The sequence below is a fragment of the Ochotona princeps genome, chromosome 1 (genome assembly GCF_030435755.1).
Source record: "Ochotona princeps isolate mOchPri1 chromosome 1, mOchPri1.hap1, whole genome shotgun sequence".
Taxonomy (NCBI): domain Eukaryota; kingdom Metazoa; phylum Chordata; class Mammalia; order Lagomorpha; family Ochotonidae; genus Ochotona; species Ochotona princeps.
Window position 1 is genome coordinate 52,631,226 of NC_080832.1, and position 16,108 is coordinate 52,647,333.

At 59.2% G+C, this 16,108-nt stretch overlaps 3 protein-coding genes across 5 annotated transcripts in view; 2 read left to right on the forward strand and 1 right to left on the reverse strand.

Annotated features, from left to right (window-relative positions):
* Positions 1–1,971: 1,971 nt before the first annotated feature.
* On the forward strand, positions 1,972–11,920 carry MICAL1 (microtubule associated monooxygenase, calponin and LIM domain containing 1). Of its 2 annotated transcripts, none has more exons than XM_058659522.1 (25): positions 1,972–2,221; positions 3,818–4,134; positions 4,235–4,442; positions 4,565–4,669; positions 4,962–5,066; positions 5,178–5,333; positions 5,886–5,986; positions 6,443–6,700; positions 6,878–6,993; positions 7,199–7,325; positions 7,433–7,511; positions 7,944–8,091; positions 8,385–8,575; positions 8,683–8,771; positions 8,917–8,958; positions 9,108–9,194; positions 9,326–9,482; positions 9,694–9,783; positions 10,063–10,314; positions 10,456–10,556; positions 10,751–10,864; positions 10,982–11,075; positions 11,309–11,408; positions 11,501–11,574; positions 11,727–11,920. In XM_058659522.1, the coding sequence occupies exons 2-25, from the start codon at positions 3,877–3,879 to the stop codon at positions 11,873–11,875; spliced, it is 3,201 nt and encodes a 1,066-aa protein (XP_058515505.1). In that variant the 5' UTR covers positions 1,972–2,221; positions 3,818–3,876; the 3' UTR covers positions 11,876–11,920. The 2 variants fall into 2 exon arrangements, with proteins under 2 accessions (XP_058515505.1, XP_004580387.2); XM_004580330.2 differs by having other exon boundaries at positions 9,694–9,770; positions 10,047–10,314.
* Positions 11,921–12,104: 184 nt separating this feature from the next.
* SMPD2 (sphingomyelin phosphodiesterase 2) lies at positions 12,105–15,369 on the reverse strand. Its single transcript, XM_004580506.4, has 10 exons — positions 15,119–15,369; positions 14,832–14,928; positions 14,641–14,717; positions 14,241–14,334; positions 14,042–14,131; positions 13,370–13,452; positions 13,119–13,251; positions 12,930–13,034; positions 12,595–12,748; positions 12,105–12,507 (listed from the first exon to the last, which is right to left on the reverse strand). The coding sequence occupies exons 1-10, from the start codon at positions 15,166–15,168 to the stop codon at positions 12,119–12,121; spliced, it is 1,272 nt and encodes a 423-aa protein (XP_004580563.1). The 5' UTR covers positions 15,169–15,369; the 3' UTR covers positions 12,105–12,118.
* Positions 15,370–15,647: 278 nt separating this feature from the next.
* The window catches only part of PPIL6 (peptidylprolyl isomerase like 6), a 47,155-nt gene continuing 46,694 nt past the window's right edge, over positions 15,648–16,108 (forward strand). The window contains exon 1 of one of the 2 annotated variants that reach the window (XM_058659952.1): positions 15,648–15,855. In XM_058659952.1, the coding sequence (XP_058515935.1) occupies positions 15,718–15,855 (138 nt within the window). In that variant the 5' untranslated portion in view covers positions 15,648–15,717. The remainder of the gene's footprint in view (positions 15,856–16,108) is intronic. The other variant, XM_058659918.1, reaches the window with a different exon arrangement.

The window sequence follows — 16,108 nt, forward strand, 5'->3', positions numbered from 1 at the left end:
TTTAATAGAGCCGTGTAGTCCTGATCAGTTGCAACTGTCACCAATCAAGCCAGGCCGCACTGGACTGTTGTAAACACAGGAAGTTGTGAAGCTCCTTGTTTGCCACCTGCTGATGAAAGGCAGACAGGATTATCATCAAAGCCTAGGTGCCTGCTTCTGATGGACTTTAGAACTTCGTCTCCATATCATGTGTTTAAATATGGGCGTGAGGGCCCAGCACAATAGTGTAGTGGTCCTTGCCTTGAACACTCTGGGATCCCATATGGACACTGGTTCTAATCCATGTGGTCCCGCTTCCCATCCAGTCCCTGTCTGTGGCCTGGGAAAGCAGTCAAGGACAGCCCAAAGCGTTGAGACCCTGCTCTCCGGAGTAGGAGACCCAGAAGCAGCTCCTGGCTTTGGATTGGCTTAGCAACAGCCTGGGGAGTAAACCATCAGATGGAAGATCTTCCTCTCTGTCTTTCCTCCGCTCCTTATATCTGCATTTCCAATAAAAATAAATAAATCTTTAAAAAAATAAATATGGGTGTGTGTCCTATTCAGCAGTCTCATTTCAGCCAAGTGATGTGTCACACTCAGGAGTTAGGATGGGCTCAGCAGCTGGGAGGTGGCCTTAGTTAGTCCCAGCATGACCCCATGTGGCCTCTTGCTGCTGCCTGCTTTTCAGGCCAAGCTGGACAGAAACAGTGACTGTTCATCTCTTCTGGGGCCTCAGAAGGCCTCCAGACAAAATGCAAAGTGAGGGGCTGGTGCTGTGGATTAAACTTCAATGACATCTCATATGGGCACTGGTTTGTGTCCCTGCTGCTCCACTGCTGATCCAGCTCCCTGCTTGTGACCTGGAAAAACAATGGAGGATGGCCCAAAGCCTTGGGCCCCTGCACCCACATGGGAGATCAGGAAGAAGCTCTCGGTTGCTGGCTTTGGATCAGTTCAGTTCTGGCCATTGTGACCATTTGGGGAGGGAATCAGTGGATGGAAGAGCTTTCTGTCTCTCCTCTGTAAATCTGCATTACCAATATAAATAAATAAATTCTTTTAAAATGTTAAGTGAAAACAAAGTCCTGGAACAACTTCCTACTGCCAGTGCTTTCTGAGCCCAGCAGCTCAACCAGAGTGACCCCTGGCATTTGTTTCTTGGTTTTATTAGTGTTCTGCCATTACAGGGTCATTTCCTCCACACCAGAAGCAGCTTCTGGAATGCCAGTCTTGACCACTGTTGGCAGGATGGACACTAGCTTGGTGTGGCTTGGGCAGACAGGGAAGGGGGGATACCAGTGCTGCCACCTGCTGCCTAATTTGTACAGGGAACAGCACCTGTTGCCCAATACTTTCCTTTAAGGTATGAATTCAAGACATGCCCACTTGTCTATGGGTCTGAAACAGCTGAATGACCTTGACCCACTTCTTCCACCAATGGTGCAGTTTCCTAATTGGGAGTAGGAAGAAGCTGACCCCACAGCTCTGTCAAGTTCCGGTCCTGCCTCGGCAACCTGGAAGGTGAGGAGGGGGAGGGCAGAGCTTGCTTCTTTTTGACAGCTTCTCGCGTCGCGCTTTCTCAGTGATACTCCCTTAGGCTGCGGGGGTTCCAGAACTCTAATCTGCAGCTTCTGGCCTCAGCTCGGGACCAGGCACCCTTGTGCCTGGCTCCATCGGGCGGGGGTCCCGGGATTTTGGCTCCCACAGGCGTCTCCAAACTTCTGGAGGCCAGGACCTCCCTCTGCGCTCGCCAGGGAGAACCGAGGCAGGGGTCCTCCCTCCCGTCTCCCAAAATGCATGAGAGCGCCACGAGGCACCCTGACGGGGGGGGGGGGGGGGGCGGTAGGTGGAGGTGTTCCTAGATCCTCCCAGGCGTCTGACCCACTCGGAGGCCCCGAAGCGAAGCGGAACCGGGTGTCTTGCAGGGCCACGCCCTTGGGCGCCACCCGGCAAGGAGTGGGCGGGTCCCGGGGCCGTCCCGAGCTAGGGTACTTGCGGGAGATAATCAGATGTTAAGGAGGTGCGAGTCTAGCCTTCCCGGGCGCAGCGCTCCCCACACCCCCGCGCCACCCTGGGCCGGGCGCGCCCCGCACCCCAGCTAAGCCCGGCGAGCCTCCCGCATTGCCTCCGCCCCTGGTCCCGCTCCACTCCTCTTCCTCCACTCCTCCTCCTCCGCCTTCCCACCGCCCTCCTGGGCTGGTTCGCCTGCAGGAAACGGCCCCTCCCGGTCTCGAGCCGCCGGGTAAGTCACCCTGTAGCACCCGCGGGGCCACCGCCACGGGCCGAGCTGTGTTGGAGTAGGGGGTGGTGGCGCCTCCTGTGAACTGCGGCCCCAGCGCGGCAGGCCGGTCCTGTCCTGCCGTTTCTTGCTGGCTCTCAACCTCCCCGACAAGCCGCCCAGTGGTGCAACTGTACATCCTCCGTGACCACGGCCGCACCTCTCCACCCATCCTCTGTCCGGGCCCTTCCAGGCTGGGTCGCCCCTTCCCCTCTCTCCTCCTCGGAGAAGGGCTTTCCCTTTCCACCCCGACCCTCACCCCAAGAGGGGCATTTGTCCGTCCTCGGTTGGCTTGCCCTCGCTCCATGCTTTAGACTCCTGCCGCTGCTGCAGCTGACTGAAAACACGGAGGGTAGAGAGTAGGGGACGGGGTGGGGTTTGGGGGACTGCTTGTGGGAGGTGTGCAGAGAGGACTCCTTTCGCACCAACTTGCCCAAACCCCCTGTCGTCTCCTGAACTCCCTCGTGGGCAGCTGCTCTGCACGCCGCGCCCTGCCTGGCCTCGGTGTGGGAAAAGTTCTCCCAACAACCTTCAAGTTGCGTGGGGGCCTGAGCGAAGGGACAAAGCAGGCCTTGTCCGCTGGGGGAGATCCCTGGGAGAGCATTCCGGAGTATCCAAGGGAAGGAGGGGAGAGGGAGGCGGGCTGGCAGTTGCGGTGGTAGGAACCTGGGAGGGGCAAACTTCGCCGGGTTGTCTGGCCAGTGTCCCCCCTCCCCTTTACTCTCTCTCTCTCTCTCTCTCTCACACACACACACACACACACACACACATCATGCAGGAGTCCCGCCCTCTGCCCCCTCCCCTCCCTGCGCAACCAGATAGCAGGGGGGAAGTGCTTCTGGGCCACAGTGAGTCAGAAATAGATTTGGGGGCCATCTCAGTCAGTCACAACATTCTCAGGCTCCTGTTGGTGGCAGGAAGTGGAACTGAGGCAGGCAGAAGTTCAGCGCTCCTCCCCCCCACCCCCCCATCCCCCCATCCCCTACTGGGAGGCAAACAGATTGCTGAGCAGGAGGACAGAACCCCTATGCCAGCGTGGTGGAGGAAAAGGATGTGTGTGTGTGTGTCTGTGTGTGTGACAGAGAGAGACCAAGACCAAGTGCTGTGCGCCCAGCAGCCGGGGTCGCTGGTTTTAAGGAGTCTGCAGAGCCAGGGACACCGCCTGTTTTGGCAGCTGTGGCACCCCTCCCCCACACCCAGCCTGTAGGGCCCTGGGGAAGGCAGGCCAAGAATCCCTGCCTCCCCAGGGCTCCAGGGGTCCTGCACAGCTTTGAGATCCCTGAACCAGTAGGCTGAGCTGGAGGCTCCCACAGCTTCCCATGTGGCCCTGTGTTCCCCAGGATCTGCTGAAGCCACATCTCCAGATTTGGCAGATTTCACTTGGAATGGATGGGGGGTAGCAGCTGTTTTTGGCTGGCTGGAACAAATCCCAGTCAGGGCAGTGGGCTGGGAAGGTGGAGCTAAGCCAGTTGGGGGCGGGCCCCGCCTGCCATCTCCTCCCTCTTCTCACCTCCCTCTGGTCTCCAGCATTCTTTCCTCTTCCTGCCTTTTTGTCTCCAGCAGCTGCAGGCCTCTGAGCTCAACCTAAGCTCCCTCTTTCTTGGGAACACAAGAGGGACATGGCTTCACCCACCTCCAGCAACCCAGCACACGCCCACTTCGAGAGCTTCCTGCAGGCCCAGCAGTGCCGGGATGTTCTGACCAGCTTCCAGGGGCTATGTGAGGCCCTGGGGCTACAGCCTGGCGGGGGGCTATCCCAGTACCACAAGATCAAGGCCCAGCTCAACTACTGGAGTGCCAAGTCGCTATGGGCCAAGCTGGACAAGCGAGCGAGTCACTCTGTCTACCAGCAGGGCCGGGCCTGCCCCAACATCAAGGTGGACATGCGGAGTGGGGCATGGGGCACAAAAGGCAGGGCGAGGAGGAGGAGGGAGGGGGGCATGCCACACCTGCCTTCTGCCCTGTGTGTGTTCGCAGTGCCTGGTGGTGGGCGCTGGACCTTGTGGGCTGCGGGCTGCTGTGGAGCTGGCCATGCTGGGGGCACGTGTGGTGCTGGTGGAAAAGCGCACCAAGTTCTCGCGCCACAATGTGCTCCATCTCTGGCCCTTCACCATCCACGACCTTCGGGCCCTCGGTGCCAAGAAGTTCTACGGGCGTTTCTGCACTGGCACCCTGGACCACATCAGTGAGCACCCCTTGCTGACCTGGGAGGGTGGGTGCCCCTGGGCCTGGAGGCAGCCAGCTGGGGTGCATGTTGAGGTGGGGGAAGCTGGAACTATGTTGCACCTAACATCCTCTGTCTTCCAGGCATCCGACAGCTGCAGTTGCTTCTGCTGAAGGTGGCATTGCTGCTAGGGGTAGAAATTCACTGGGGGGTCACTTTTACTGGCCTCCAGCCCCCGCCTAGAAAGGGTAAGGACACTGTGTTCCTGGGAGCCCCTGTCTACCCAGGAGGCCTTGGCCAGTGAGTGATCAAGGGCAGAGTTGGGAGGCAGCTGAGCAAACCACTCAGAGCAAGTGCAGACTGGAACTAGCATTTCCTCCATTCTCCACCTTCCGTGGCCACTGAGAAGGTGTAATCTGATAGCGCATCACTGCTTTCTAAGCACAGAACACTTGACACCTTAAGTTATTTTGCTGGTCCTGGGGGCATGGGGTCCCTCTGAATTCTCTTCCTTGAGCCCTTCCTCCCCTTGTGCTCTAGGGTGTGGCTGGCAGGCCCAGCTCCAGCCCAGTGTCCCAGCCCAGCTGGCCAACTATGAGTTTGATGTTTTAATCTCGGCTGCAGGAGGTAAATTTGTCCCTGAAGGTGAGCGTGAGCCCTTCCCTAAAGGGGGTCATCATCTTGGGCTTCCCCTAGGTCTCTTTAAGTCACTGATGACCCACTTACTCCCATCCACCCATCCCGCCACACTGCCAGGTTTTAAGGTCCGAGAAATGCGTGGCAAACTGGCCATTGGCATCACGGCCAACTTTGTGAATGGACGAACTGTAGAGGAGACGCAGGTGCCTGAGATTAGCGGCGTGGCCAGAATCTACAATCAGAGCTTCTTCCAGAGCCTGCTCAAAGCCACAGGTCAGGAGCTCCCTGTCCCCGGCTTTCCCTTCCCCTTCCCTCTGGCCATCGCTGCCAGACTCTTGCCTCCCACCATCTGTTCTCAGTGCAAGGAATTCTACCCTTTTCCATCTTGATGTTGCTGGCATCCTTCAAGGATTAAGCAGACATTGCCCCATTTGGCCACCTAGCAAAGGAACAATAACAAGAATACCCATCTCTCACAACTTGCATGGGAGTTTTGCTTTGTGGTCCCTTTATGCTTTTGTAAAAAAAAATGATGGAAATTGAAAATGGAAATGACATTTTAAGAAGATGCCCTTTGTTTACCTTGGCTTCCTGCTTCCATGGGCCACCATAGGGCAGGTATGCCAGCCGCCGCCCTACCCAGGCTTTTTTTGCTCCAAGCCATCAAATATCCTAAGGCCTGATGCTTTTTGCTGCCACGGGACTCTGCATCCTTACTCCATGAGCCCAGCCCTCAGAGGTCAGGACAGGATTGGGTGTTGGATAAGACGGTGGCTGCATTGCCAGATGGAGACCCAGTGCCTGTCCCTGGTTCTGTCTACATAGGCATTGATCTGGAGAATATCGTGTACTACAAGGATGACACTCACTACTTTGTGATGACAGCCAAGAAGCAGTGCTTGCTGCGGCTAGGCGTGCTGCGCCAGGTGGGGGCTGCAGGCAGGGAGGGCCTGGGTGGTGGGCCCTGGGAGGTGCAGGCTGGTCCTGGACAAGTCGGCCTCTGGTGGGTGTGAAGGGACCCCATCCTTTCCTGTCTACCCCGGCATGAACTCCCCTCTGCATAAGCTCTTCTTCCCTAATTCCATAAGCCTGCACACCACCCACAGTATTACATTTGGGAGTTCCCATGCAAGTCAGGAATTCTGTGTTTCTTGCTGGCTCCTCCCCAGTACCTCCAGGGTACCTAGGAGCTAGTAAGCACCCAGTAGTGTGTTTGCTAAATGCATTACTAGATGAGTTGTGACTGGTCAGCAGTTACTTTGCATTCATTCTCATCTGATTGCCCTGGGTAATGGTATGTGTACCTGCTGCACCCTACAAGGCTTGGCCTGGTCGACTGTGTTCTTGGCGGTCTCAGGGGCTCTGATCTGTTGGCTCTGTAGGACTGGCCAGAGACCGATCGTCTGCTGAGCAGTGCCAATGTAGTGCCCGAGGCTCTGCAGCGCTTTGCCCGGGCAGCTGCTGACTTCGCCACCCATGGCAAGCTCGGGAAGCTGGAGTTTGCCCAGGATGCTCATGGGCAGCCTGATGTCTCTGCCTTCGACTTCACGAGCATGATGCGTGCAGAGAGTTCTGCTCGGGTGCAGGAGAAGCATGGTGCCCGCCTGCTGCTGGGGCTGGTGGGGGACTGCCTTGTGGAGGTGAGGGCTCCACAGGGTGTGCTGCCATGGGAAGAAGAGAAGGTAGAAGAACCTTACTTGTTGGATGGGGGAAGGACATTGACTACTGCTTGGTGGTAGCTGGTGTGGAGTGGGTTGGGGGTTTGAGATTCTCTGATTGCATTCTCATTGAGCTTTTCTCTTCCTCTAACCCTGCAGCCTTTCTGGCCCCTGGGCACTGGAGTGGCCCGAGGCTTTTTGGCAGCATTGGATGCAGCCTGGATGGTGAAGCGGTGGGCAGAAGGCGCTGGACCCCTAGAGGTGCTAGCAGAGCGGTGAGGCCTGAGTTGAGGGATGGCGTTAAGAGATGGAGGGATGAAGGGGACAGGTGACAAGGGTCAGAAAGGGGCCGGGAGGGCTGAGTGAATAGCTGGGGCATGGGCAAGAGGAATGCAAGGCAGATTGGGCAGTGGGGTGGGGGGGTGGCTGCTGACAGGGGCCTTCCCAATGTGCCTTTGCCCTCACCCCCTCACCCCTCAGTGAGAGCTTGTACCAGCTCCTGTCTCAGACGTCCCCAGACAACATGCACCGCAATGTGGCTCAGTATGGGCTGGACCCAGCCAGCCGCTACCCCAACCTGAACCTCCAGGCTGTGACCCCCAATCAGGTGAGAGCCTTCTGCCAACCCCCCAGCCCCCAGTCAACACCCCGCTCCCAGGCAGACCCCTTCCCCTTGCTTCAGCTCGCCTGGAGCTCTGATATGGGCTGCCTTAGGTCCGAGACCTGTACGATGTGGCGGCCAAGGAGCCTGTGCAGAGGAGCGACAAAATAGACACGGGGAAGACCACTCTTGGTGAGCAGGCCTCCCTCCAGGGGGACACAGGGTAGAGGCTGGGCAGAGGGTGGGAACACTGCTTGGGTAAGGGCCTCTAGGGTGGGGGGTGGGAACTACATCACAGAGTAGCCACTACAGGTGTGCCTCCAGCCCCAGCTGTTCTGCCAGCCCAACTCCACTTTCCTTAGAGCCCCAGCCTTCCTTCTGCTCTAGATGGCACACTATTAGCCATTTCCTTTGGCATTCCTGGACATTAAATGAGAATGGGGGAGAAGGAAATGCTACTGACGGTGGTGCCCCGGGGAGGGGTGTGTGTGTGTGTGTGTGTGCCTGACTCCACTTCTCATGCAGGACTCCCCTCCTTCCCTCGCTGCTCCGTCTCCAACCAACTGGGCTGTGAGCCAGTGGGCAACAGAGACAACCTTGGGCAAGCCCAGCCTTCTCTTCCAGGGGCAGCCGGCACCCAGGAGGAGCTGCTACGCTGGTGCCAGGAGCAGACAGCTGGATACCCGGGAGTCCGTGTCACAGACCTATCTTCTTCCTGGGCAGATGGGCTGGCTCTGTGCGCCCTGGTGCACCATCTGCGGCCTGACTTACTGTGAGCCGGGGTGGGGCCCATGAGGTGGGGGTGAGAAGGGGAGGTCCCTGGCAGGCCTCAGTAAGGGGTTTACTGGGAGGAGTCAGCATGCCCTGTTGAGTCCCAGCTCCATGCTTTTGTTCCAATCATTTGGCCGCCCTAGAGACAGTGTCCCTGCCTGCACACCCACACCCCTTAAGAATCACATGCAGAGAATAGCCACCCCTGCCACCCTCACCTCTTCTGGCTCTCCCCTCCTCCATGGGGGCCAGGTTCTTCTCATCTCTCATTGGCTCCTTTCCCACACCGCACAGGGAACCCTCGGACCTGCAGGGCCTGGGGGCTCTGGAAGCGGCCACCTGGGCGCTGAGGGTGGCAGAGCATGAGCTGGGCATCGCGCCCGTGCTGTCGGCTCAGGCAGTGGTGGCAGGGAGCGACCCGCTGGGCCTCATTGCCTACCTCAGCCACTTCCACAGTGCCTTCAAGAGCATGCCCCCCAGACCAGGTGAACTGGAGGGCAGGTGTGGGGAGGAGGAAGTGGAGAGAGGTGTCCAGGGGGCATGGAGCCACCGCCCCTTCTGCCCTGACCCCCTGCCCTAACTCTCCTTGCAGGCCTGGCCAGTCAGATCTCTCCAGGGACTCCCAATGCTGTTCTATTCCTTGGCAAGCTCCAGAGGACGCTGCAGCGCACCCGGGCTAAGGTAGAGGAGAGTGGGCAGGGTTGGGTGCCCGGTGGAGGTTCCTGGGGTGGCTGGAGCAGGCTATTCACAAGGAGCCTGTGTGTGGGGCGGGGAGGGAACTGGAAGCTTAAAGTTGCATGCTCAGGTTTGCAGAACTTTGTTGCAGGAAAATGGGGAGGAAGCTGGTGGCAAGAAGCCTCGCCTGGAGGTAAAAGCTGCCCCAAATGACCCACCCCCTGCTCCCCTGTTAGCCTCCTCAGCCTCTCTCCTCACCTGACTCCACTCCCTTCCCACCTTCCTTTGCATTTGCACCCGCCCACTCTTCTGCCCTCCCGGCCTGACCATCTATCTCCACAGGCAGAGGCTGAGACTCCAAAGACAGAGGAAGCACCTGCCCCAGAATCCATTGTACCCCAGCCACCCCCATCCCAACAGCCGGAGGAGGTGAGAGCCCGGGCCCCTGTCTGCAGGCCAAGGCCCAGGGTTGTTGGGGGATGGATGCTTCAGGGGAGGGAGGAACTTGGCAGCTGCTGGAGGCCGTCGCTGATCGTGTCCTGGGGGTGGGGGCTCTGCAGGCTGGTGCCGGGGACTTGTGTGCGCTTTGTGGAGACCGCCTCTATGTCCTGGAGCGCCTCTGTGCTGACGGCCGCTTCTTCCACCGAAGCTGCTTCCGCTGCCACACCTGTGAAGCCACACTGTGGCCGGGCAGCTACGGGCAGCACCCTGGAGACAGTAAGTGGGCTGGAGACCTCTAGGACTTGAAGGAGGGGGAGAATGTGCTGGGTTCCAGACAGCACTTTTCTTCCCCTGAACTCAGGGACTTCTCTGTTCCCCGGGGGGCCTTCACATGGTCACCTGCACACCCCACTGTCCCTGAGAAACCCTGGAATGTCTGGGCACTGGGCTGCCCCTGCATGCTTTCACCCCTCTCCATCTTCCCCAGAACATTTCTACTGCCTCCAGCACCTGCCCCAGCCAGACCACAAAGAGGACATCAGAGATGGGGGCTCGGAGAATCTGGTAAAGACAGTGTGTGTGTGTGTGGGGGGGGTGCTGGTGGGTGGGGAGATACAGGAGAGGAAGAAGGTGTCTGGCCCCACAGACATTGCTGGGGGTAGCTGTGTGCTGCAGGTACAGAGCAAAAGATGTTTTGCTTTACTTATTGCAGTATCCCAAGCATCTAGAACCTTGCCTTTTTAGTCAGTGGGGGTAAATGAATGAATACCAGGGCCCATAGGTGCTCCAAGCATGGCAGGCAAAGAGCCTCGAGCAAGAGCACATGGTGGCTTTTTTCAGGAACTCCCTACAGCAGGTGATGACAGCACACCACCAGGCCCCTTGGCTCCCACAGACCCACAGGAGGGGGCCAGTCCCCTTCCGAGGCCCACCCGTCGGTTGATCCGTCTCTCCAGCCCTGAACGCCAGCGGCTGTCCTCCCTTAACATCACCCCTGATGCGGAAATAGAGGCTCCACCCAAGCCACCACGGAGCTGTGCTGCCTTGGCCCGCCAGGCCCTGGAGGGCAGCTTTATGGGGTGGGGTGTGCCCGCCCAGAGACCTCAAGGTAACTGCTCTCCGCCCGAACCTGCTACTGACCCAGAGCGGGGGAGGGGATGGGAACATTGGGATTCCCACAAGGGATTCTGGGCAATCGAAAGTGGGGATCACGGGGATCCCAGGTCACATCTGCCTCTCATCTGCTCAGATCTGATGATCTTGGAGAAGGAGGAAGAAGAGAGTATATCATCCAGTGAAGAGGAAGAGGAAGAAGATGATGGTGTGCCAGTTGACTTGGAGCTGGAGCAGGTGAGTGGGAGGACCCAGCCACTTGTTGGGCTTAAGCCGGCATGACACATCCACAAAATGCTTCCCACCCCAGACCTCAGGAAAAACCCACAGTGTGCCATCTCCTAGGCCCCTGGGGACTCTCACCTGGCTGCCCCTTCTCTGCCTGCTGTCTCTTCTTTCAAGCAGACCTCCCCCCACTCCTCCTCCCACAGGCCTTGATGACTTTGGCAAAAAATTCAGGCACCATGGTCAAGTACCCAACGTGGCGCCGGACTCTGCTGCGCCGGGCTAAGGAGGAGGAGATGAAGAGGTTCTGCAAGGCTCAGGTGCAGAGGTCCCAGGAGTGCTAATGGGGGTGGGGAGGGGGAAGAGCCCTGAGCTCCTTAGGTGCTCCTGTTCCGGAGCAATCTGGTTGCCTGAGCCTCCTGTTTTGCACTCCTCAGGCTGTCCAGCGGCGACTCAATGAGATCGAGGCTTCTCTGAGGGATCTGGAGGCCGAGGGTGTGCAGCTGGAGCTCGCCCTCAGAAGCCAGGGCAGTGAGTGCAGGTTCAGAGGGGAGCGAAAAGCTGGGGCGGCCCTCTGCTCGTGGCAGGGTTCAGTCCCTGGCCATCCCTTAAGCCACCAGGCTATGGGCCCCAGCCACCCAGCTCTGACACTCTGTAATCAGTGGCGCCTTTCTTTCAGTCCTGTCATCCCTAGGACTGACCCCAACCCCTTCTGACCTTGGCCAGAGGCATCCTAACCACTGTCTCCCTTCCTTCCTTCTCAGGCACCCCAGAACAGCAAAAGAAACTATGGTTGGAGCAGCTGCTACAGCTCGTTCAGAAGAAAAACAGCCTAGTGGCTGAGGAGGCTGAGCTCATGATCACGTGCGGAGTGGGGCGTGCTGGGGGATGGTGTGTAGAATTGGGGAGCCTTTGGGTACCCCGGACAGCTGCACCCTAACTCCTGACCTCCACAGGGTGCAGGAGCTGAACCTGGAGGAGAAGCAGTGGCAGCTGGACCAGGAGCTACGAGGCTACATGAACCTGGAAGGTGAGCAGGTGTGATGGGAGCTGGGCTGGTGCTGGTCAAGCCACAGGTCCTGAGCACTGTGAGCTTCTGATGTGGCTCAGGGGACGCACCCTTCAGTCGGCCTTCCCCAGGGGTGCCTTGGCTGCCTGCCCAGTTGGTATTTCTCTCTTCAGAAAGCCTCAAGACAGCTGCTGACCGACAGGCTGAGGACCGGGTCCTGAAGAAGCTGGTGGATGTGGTGAACCAACGAGACGCCCTCATCCGCTTCCAGGAGGAGCGCAGGCTCAGCGAGCTGGCCTTGGGGCCAGGGACCCAGGGCTAGACGAGGAGGCTTCCCAGCAGACAGTGACACACCCATCTGTTCAACTGACTGCCTAGGGGAGGGCTTCACTGTTGACAATAAAAAATGCTTCTGCCACCAACAGGCCTTGGCGTGCTCGCAGGAGGGAGGATGGAAGACGCAGAGGAACTTGAAGGTGTGCCCTGTGTGAAGCGGGCCGAGCTTTCAGCTCCCATGGCCCCCTCTGCCAAGGAAGAAGGGGACGAGCCTCTCAATTGTTCAACTTTATTGTTCCTTTAGTCCTTCCCCCTCCTGTAGCCCCTGGAGCGGAGCTGCCTCACGCTCTTGGTCTGGCTCCTGGGCTTCCTTTGCCTGTCCCAGCACGTGCTGGAGCTCAGCATGGGCCCTACATAAGCCTTTGGCCTCCTGGATGTGGAAGAGGTAGACAACTCCTGCCCCCAGCACCAGTCCTACATTGGGGGTCCATAGCAGTATGGCTACTTCTCTAGCCCCTTCTCTGGCCGCCAGTGCACACAGTAATGCCAGGAGAAGCAGCCCCAGACCAATCATATAGCTAGCCAAGGTGGCCCACCAGCGAGCCTGGGCCATTCCCTGCCCCAGCTCGCTCCATGCCTCCCTTAGCACACTGGTCAGTGGTGACCTCTCTGCTGGTCCTGGAATGAGAGGGACAGAGGTCAGGACAGAGGGTCTGTCTGGAGGTGGGGAGGAGCAATGGGAGAGTGGGGGAGGGTGGGACGTACCAGAGGTGGGGCTGGGGTCTTGCTGTGGAGGGCTGTGCCTCACACACAGAGTGGCCATCAGGGCCTCATGATCGGAGAGAGGACCGCCGTGGTGCGGGTCGTGGCCCGTGGTGGTTTTGAAAGTCTTGCAGGAGATGCAGAGTCCGGAAACAGCCTAGGGCAAGTCAAGGGCACAGAGAGGCTTCTGTGGGAGGTTCTCTTCTTTCAGGAGACCCTGCCCCCAGCTCTCCCATTCTCCACCTCTCCTATCCATGGTCCAGCGCCAGCTGAGCCCATCACAGGGGACAGGTGAAGAGGCCAATAGGGTTAGGGTGTCTTGGGCATGGGAGCCTGACCTTGTAGAGCACGTAATCGATGCGAATGCCACAGGGAAACAGCTCCAGGTCCTGCTGGCTGACATAGCAGTTCCCAGGTACCATGGTACAGCCGTCTTCAGCACCCTAAAGGGCATGAATGGCTCAGACTAAGATGGGCAAGGAAAGAGGGAGAAGGGCTGGGGCATAGGCAGGAAGACGGGCTCTCACCTGGAAGTCCTGGGCCTCAAGGTAGGCATCGTACAGCCCCGTCCACTCCTTCAGCAGGCGGCAGCCCAGGTCTTTGGGGTGCATGTTGAGGTCTCCACACAACAAGACCACGTCTGCCTTCTTGGATGTGTGGCTGGGGGAGGAAGGCATTCTTCCCTCACCGTTTCTACACTGTTTAAGTGGGGTCCCAACATCCCTTGTGGCCCCTTGGCCCCCCATTCCAATTCCCCTGTAAGCCCAGGCTCACACACTGGATGAAATGGGCCAGTTCCCAGGCTTGGGCCACACGATGCGCTAGGTAGATGTCCCTCTGGCGACTGTACTCGGCATGGAGCTGAGTGAGAAAGGAGAGGACTCCAGGTAAGCTGAGGGGCCCGCAATCGGATGTGCTGCGGAAGGGTGAATTCTGCCCGCTGCTGTCTTAAGAAGTCCTACCCCATCACCTCAAAGACTCAGCCAGCTACTCGAAACTGCCAAGCTTCTGAACAACTCCCAGACCCCACGGCGGATGGCAAAGTGGCACACTTCTGCCAGGCCAAGGACAAAACTACGCCAGACACTGTAAACCATGAAATGTACAAGACTACACAAGGCGTAACAACAGCATCAAGGAAGTGACCAACAGGCCCCAGCATTTCTGAAGACTTTGCTATTCTGAATAACGAACAACAGGATTACTTGACGTGTCCGTTCTGGAATCAAAATCTGCTGTTGAACAGTTCTGTGGGACATGCCCTCAGTTTCCTGTTAATTCTGTGTGAAAGTCCATCCTAACAAACCCTGTGTAGGGGACTTGCATACGTGCCTCATTCATTCTAGTGTCACCTAAAAGCACCAAGACATGAACCCTCACTGTCTGATGGCACCCAGTGGCGAACTGCCTCTCCCGCCCACTGCGCTTGCCAGCCTCCCCACTCACTCACGTGGGTCACATAGGCGTTGACCACCAGTCCGTTCAGATGTAGCACCAGCAAGCCCACGGCCTTGCCACAGAACCAGTCTCCGTGATGGATCTGCAGGGGAGGGTGAGGCAGAGGGAGCTCAAGGTCACATTGCCGTCTAGGCCCAAGCCCCGCTGCAGCCGGGGCAGGTGGTGGAAGAGGTGGGGAAGGCCTGGCTTACCATATACGGGTAGCCATTGAGCGTGTAGACGTGCTGCGTGAGTTCCTGGATTGGGTGTTTGGAGAAGACACAGAGGCCACTGCCAATGATGCCACTGAAAGCCAAGTCCTGCTTAATAGCCAGAAAGGTAGGCAGGGAAACACCCGGCCCTTCACCTGCCTGGTCTGACCAGCTCCTTTTTTGTTTTTCTGCCTTTCTCTACTTCTGGGACCAGCCCCACCGGCCAAAAAAAGTTCAAGGCAACAACAGTGCAGGAGAATGACCCGGACAGATGGGAGATAATAAGCCTGAAATAGGCAGAAGTGATAAGATCTTCCCAGGTCACCCTCTGAATGAAGATGAAGAGGTCAGGAGTTTGCTGGCAGGTGTAGGAACCGGATGGCACGGCCAAGTGCCTCACCTCCGGAAGTAGTGTGCGGCTGGGTAGGTAGGCGACAGCTTCTGTTTCAGGTACTGGAAGTCGTACTCGCTCCACACCTGAAGAAAGGGCTATGAGGATGGCAGCCTGGCACCTCTCGCCACCTGCCTGCGCACCTACCCGCCCGTCCTGCCTCCCGGGGGTAGCCGAGTCCCGCACCCCGGCCTGCACACCTCCTGCAGCAGGGCCAGGTCGAAGCTCTCCATGTTCAGAAAGTCCCCGAGGCGCGTCAGCCGCTCGACCCGGTGCTTGCTCAGGTAAGGAATGCCCCTGAGAAAGAGAAGGGGCCAGGCAGGGGGGAGACGTGGTTGCTGGCACCCGGGAGCGACCCCTCGGGTCGGGTCCGATGGAGTCACGGCCCCGGAGCGGGAAGAAGGCCTCGCTGCTTCCCTTCCCGGGCCGCAGCGTGGGTGCGGGTGGAAAGTGGGGTCCCCACCTGCACTCGGAGGGGCGCACTCACCAGTAGTTGAGGTTAAAGACCCTCAGTCGTAGCGAGAAGTTGGGTTTCATGGCGGAGACGCTCCGACGACGCCGGGCGGCCGCCTCCGACTCCCGGCGACACCGCGGCGGGGGCGGGCGGGCCGCGCCTTCTTACCCGGCGGCGCGCACAAGGGTGGGCGGCCCCCACGACCCAAGCGGCGCACGCGCCCGCCCGGCTCCCGCGTTGCCCGGACGACCGGCGCGCTGGCCCAGATCGCACGGAAGGCCACTCGGTTGCGACAGCTGGGCGCGCACCGGCCGGCGACGGCGCTGTGGGCCGGGCGGAGGCGGGGTGGCGTTCCCGAGTGGGCGCCCAGGGCAGGCGGGCAGGCGGGCGGGCGGGCAGGCGTCGGCTCGCTCCAGGGCCCGGAAGTTTGTCTCGGGCCAGGGCCGCACGCGCGCGCGCTCTCGCCGGCCCCTTGACCGCCTCCCCCCCCGCGCCAGCAACAGGCTCCAAGTTGAAGGAAGGCCCCGCCTCATCGGGGAGGAGCGCACAAGGGGTGGGGGGCCGCGCGGTTGCCATAGCGACGTGTTTGTGTTGACGCGCCCGAGTCCAGCCTGACGGCTTCAGGCAGGGCCATGGCCAGCAGGCCGCCGGGAGGGTCCGGGGCTAGCGGCGGGTGCGTTTCCAAGTCGTTGCCCGCGCGGCCGCTACAGGTGAAGGTGGTGGGGCTGTTCAAAAGTTCCAGCTTTCAGACTGCGAAAAGCACTGCTGAGGTAACCGCGAGGAACCCCACAGGCGCACGCGGCCGCCTCGCGCTCCCGGCTGCGGTCGACTGGGTGGGGGGGTCAGCGTTCGGCACAGGGGAGGAGCTGGCAGGGGAGGGTCCCCAGCGGGCACGGCGAGTCCAGAGGGAGAGCTGAGCTAGGGAGGCTTCAGAAGTGCAGGGGGAAAGGTGATCCTCCATGCCCACACATCTTATTCCACAGCATTTTAAAAATGATTTGTACGTTTAAAAAATCATGAAAA